General features: G+C 47.6%; 1 protein-coding gene across 1 annotated transcript; it reads right to left on the reverse strand.

Moving 5' to 3' along the window:
- Positions 1-173: 173 nt before the first annotated feature.
- TSPYL1 (TSPY like 1) lies at positions 174-3,475 on the reverse strand. Its single transcript, XM_033102682.1, has one exon. It carries the CDS (start codon positions 3,364-3,366, stop codon positions 2,050-2,052), a length of 1,317 nt encoding a protein of 438 aa, XP_032958573.1. The 5' UTR covers positions 3,367-3,475; the 3' UTR covers positions 174-2,049.
- Positions 3,476-4,122: the final 647 nt, after the last annotated feature.

The following is a 4,122-nucleotide window of genomic DNA, read 5'->3' on the forward strand; positions in this document are numbered from 1 at the left end:
GGCAACAACCCTCCCTACCTTGCAAGGTACAGTAGTGTGCTCTATTTTTTTTTTTTTTTTTACTTTTGGGAAAATGCTTGTTGTATCGATTTAAGAGCTTTACTAAATTCCATAATCTGTTATTTTCAATAATTTCTTTAAGCAAGTTTGTTGGCAGGGTGAAAAATGAGAAGTCTAACAGAGCAACATGCTTTTATTTTACCATCATGCATATAAGGAAAGACAAATATGCCAATGGTACACTTCCAATTTGACAGAGCAATCTCATAAGCATTTATGCTATTTAGGAAAAAAGAAACATCAATTACTAAATTGTTACCAGGGCAGATTATCAAGTAGGTTAATCAAACCACATATTTTCTGTAGGTTATTGTTCCATGAAGACAATTTCCAAAGTCTTCAGAATCTGACAATACCAAGTTATTCATATTTCTACGAATACAGTTTTGACAGAAACAAGAAAAAATTGAAAATCATTATGAATATTCATTTAAGTCTATCGTACTGGAAAGTCTGTTATTTTTCCAAATGTCCCCAATTGAAAGGAAAGAAAGCCTGTACAGCTCCACTTTCCCAGTAAGCAGAAACAGAGAAAATACAGGATTTTACTAAATACTAGTGAAATAAAGGACACAGTATTAATCTTCTGCATAAATTAAGTCAAACGAAAATAAGAGCAAGCACCCAAAGTTGTGTTAGTTTCTTTGAAAAACTCTTCTCTTGGCAACGTATTTAACACTCCAAGCCCCTTTAATTCTCCCATGGAAATCCTGAGAAAAAGTATTTCTCCTCCCATCACCACCAACAGAGAAAGAACCTTTCCTTGAAGGTTCTCAGCCAGCCACTCTGAATTTTAGGCCCAATTTTTACCTGGCTCATTTTTGCCTACGGTCTGTTGTTCAGTTTCCCCTGCTTAGGGCACTCCTCACAATCTCGTTAGTTCTTCCATCCATATGAACTAGGTATCACTTTTCATCCCATCTAGATCTGCCTCCCTTTAAGTCCTCTAAGTGTTGGAGGGGCCGGGGGCGGGAGAGAGAGCAGAGGGAAATAAGAGCTCTGGCAGTATATTTTACAGGAACTGTTGTCCCTGGAAATGATGGAAAAAGCCAATTTTTAATTGTTTTTTAATAGACAGGAGATAAACAGAAAATGTACTGATACTCTGACAGTCATGTTCAGGATGAGGAAAGGAGGCACCAAGAGGTACCTAGGTTTTGTGTGAATTCACTAGTTGAGGCTGAGAAAGCCTGGACACCATCCTTACTCGTCATGAGGTCAAGGTCTAACGTGACACCTCAACCACTTGCCTGACAGTAGGGTTCCTCAAGGGAAGAGGGGTGAAGAATTGAGAAGTCTTTCGGGTAGAGGAATGGAAGGGCTGGAAGGGAAACCTGTGCTGGCAGGAAACTTGGTCCACCACCAGTTCTGAAGATTCGGTTTACCAGAAACCAGACAGAGGAGCTGACAATGGTCTGGAAGATTTTCATTCAGTAGGGAGCAGCCAAAGGGGTTGGCACAGCTAGAAGCATGCAGCACTACATGACCAGAGGTGCAAGAAGAGCAATGGAGTCACGTAAATCACAAAGACCAAGTGACCCACTGCTGCTCTCCCTTGACATTAATGCCCCGCAATTGTCCACAGACTATCTACCTGCACTGCAGAGCAAAGTGGGTAGGATGGGCGCCTAGAAAAAGCTAGAATTATAGGTGGTAAGAGCCAGACCAGAGGCCCCGGGAACAACTAGCATCCAAGCAGTGCTGATAAAGGCAGTGCAATTGAGAGCATCATTCACTTGGCTGAGCAGTAGTGTGAATCATGGCCATGCAGCATGCGAGAGTAATGCAGAACAGTTTGAAGGCTGTGGAGAAGCATGGCCATGAAGGTCTCAATCTTGAGGTTGAGAGAACTAAATGTCCAGAGGAAAAAGCTTGCAGAAATGCCGGCGGGGAAAAAAGGTAGAAGGCATACCCATTTCTGTCACCCAAGCACAGGTCCAGCAAGAGGTGACAGGGGACCTTGTGCAAGAGTAGTCCCAAGGGCAAAGTTTAACCAGACTGGAACCCAAAGGGCCTGGGGATCTCCACTGGCTCCCTTATTGGGCGACGTCTGGCTCTACGGGCTCCTTCACGCAATAGGTAATACTGCAGTGGATTTGGCCATAGGTCCTCTTTAATAATCTCAGCAATCTTGTCAGACTCTGGAAGGCTGTGGTCTGAAAACCAGGTGAAGAAACTGCAAACGACATCTTGGTTCCTGCGAATGAAGGACTGGGGTTCGTGGCCCCGACGCCATATGATTGGCGTGGAAAGAGATACCACTCGGCCAGAGGCTCTGACCTCATATTCCTTGACAATCAGCTTGTTTCTGAAGTAGGGGTTTCTTCGAAAGAAGAACTTGAACTTGCAGCCAGTTCTCGGGTGTCTGAGTTCCTTCACCTCCAAATTGGTTATGTATCTTAACATCTCTGCATCTTGGCCCCTAATCATGGGGGACAACTGGGGATGGTTCCGAAAGGCAGTGACCCAGAAGCCCGGGATATTCTGGATGATGTAGTTCCTCCGCTCCAGATAGTGTCGACGCATCCGTCCAAATTTATGCTCCAGCTGCTGAAAGGCCCTGTCAGCCTGGGCATTGACAGTGTCCAGTTCCAGCTGGATGGCCTCCAGAGGGTTCATGCGGAGATCCATACTCAGGGGCCGCCGCGCTGCCTCCTCCGGCACCTCCGCCACCACTCTGTTTTCCTTCCCCACGTCTATGTCTTCACCTACCGGCTTCTCCTCTACCTCCATCTCCTCCTCCACTACGCCCTCCTCCTTCACTCCCGTCTCCTTCACCACCTCCTCATCCACTGATACTGAGAAGATGGTGTTCACTTCAGCCTTCCCTTCCTCGGCCTTCATCTCCGCCATCACCTCAGCCTCCAACCTCTCTGCGCCACAGGTTTCTAGGGCCTTCTCCGCACCTGGGCCACTCGGCTCTCCACGCTGACAGCCATTGTTCAGGCTGCGGTCCGTTGCCATGGACACAGACAAGGCTTCCGGGCCCAAGACCGGGGGCGGAGCTGCTTCTTTCCCCGCTTTGGTCGCTCGGTAACCGCAATCCCCACCAACTCCGATCTGGGGAGAATGGCCACAGCCCGCGGGGTCGTAGGGGGCTCCCCGCTCCTCTGGAAGCTGGGCCTGCGGGAGCACGCTGGCCTCCAAGCTTCCCTCACCCGTCTCCGCCATCACCTGTGACGCCTCGGTTTCCTCGCGGGGCTTCAGGCACTGGTGTGGGTCCGGGTCTCCTGGGGCACGGCCGGGAGGAGTGGGGCTGCGGGTCAGGAGGAGACCGGTCTTTTCGACCCCCTCCGGGCCGCTCATGTTGGTAGCAACCAGGCCAACGGTAGGTTAACGTCCGCTTTCCTCACAGAAACCCAGCTCGGCGAACACCGGTCGCTAGCACCACCCACCCTCTGGAGTCGCCCGCGTCTCCGTGAGGGTGACGTCAGTGCCGTTAATCTCACCGTAACGCGAGATTTCGCTGCCGCCGGGATTGGCTCCGCTGTTGCCTGCAGTCCCCGAGTGTTCTGTTAGTTTTACTTGTATGAATTGCTTCGCGGGGACAGAAAATTTGATTTATGTAAATAAATGTAGATTGGACTCAGAGTCCGAAGGCAGTGAGGACCCTCACTGCGAAGCGTCTGGAAACTGCCTCCAGCATATAAACTCGGATAGTTGTAGGGGTCACAGTACTACAGTGCAGACTTGCATAAAAACATGTTTTTCTGGTTTTCAGTATTTTTTTAGGCAGGAAGGTAAATCTATTCCCTGTTACTCCATAATGTCCAGGAGCAAAAATCTTCTCTATTTTTTTTTTTTAACGAAGATGAATTGCAAATTGTTTCCCTTTTCTCAAATAGAAGTGACATGAAAATATCGATTACAGCCTGTAACGTCATTGAGAGAAAAAGCTACTCAGCGGCTTTTTACCACTAAAGTGAGGCATATTATTCCTTGCTAGTACTAAATTTATAATCTGTATCAAAGAAGAGCTTGTGCTACATAATGTCTGCAGGAATTAATATAGGATCAATTTGCTACATTTTGCTCCATAGCCCCTTGCTGTGGGAAATAGAA

This window comes from Rhinolophus ferrumequinum, chromosome 3 (assembly GCF_004115265.2).
Source record: "Rhinolophus ferrumequinum isolate MPI-CBG mRhiFer1 chromosome 3, mRhiFer1_v1.p, whole genome shotgun sequence".
NCBI lineage: Eukaryota > Metazoa > Chordata > Mammalia > Chiroptera > Rhinolophidae > Rhinolophus > Rhinolophus ferrumequinum.

Bases quoted from the DNA above. Each gene is read 5' to 3' on its own strand.
- TSPYL1 (XM_033102682.1), bottom strand. From the start codon at position 3,366: ATGAGCGGCCCGGAGGGGGTCGAAAAGACCGGTCTCCTCCTGACCCGC.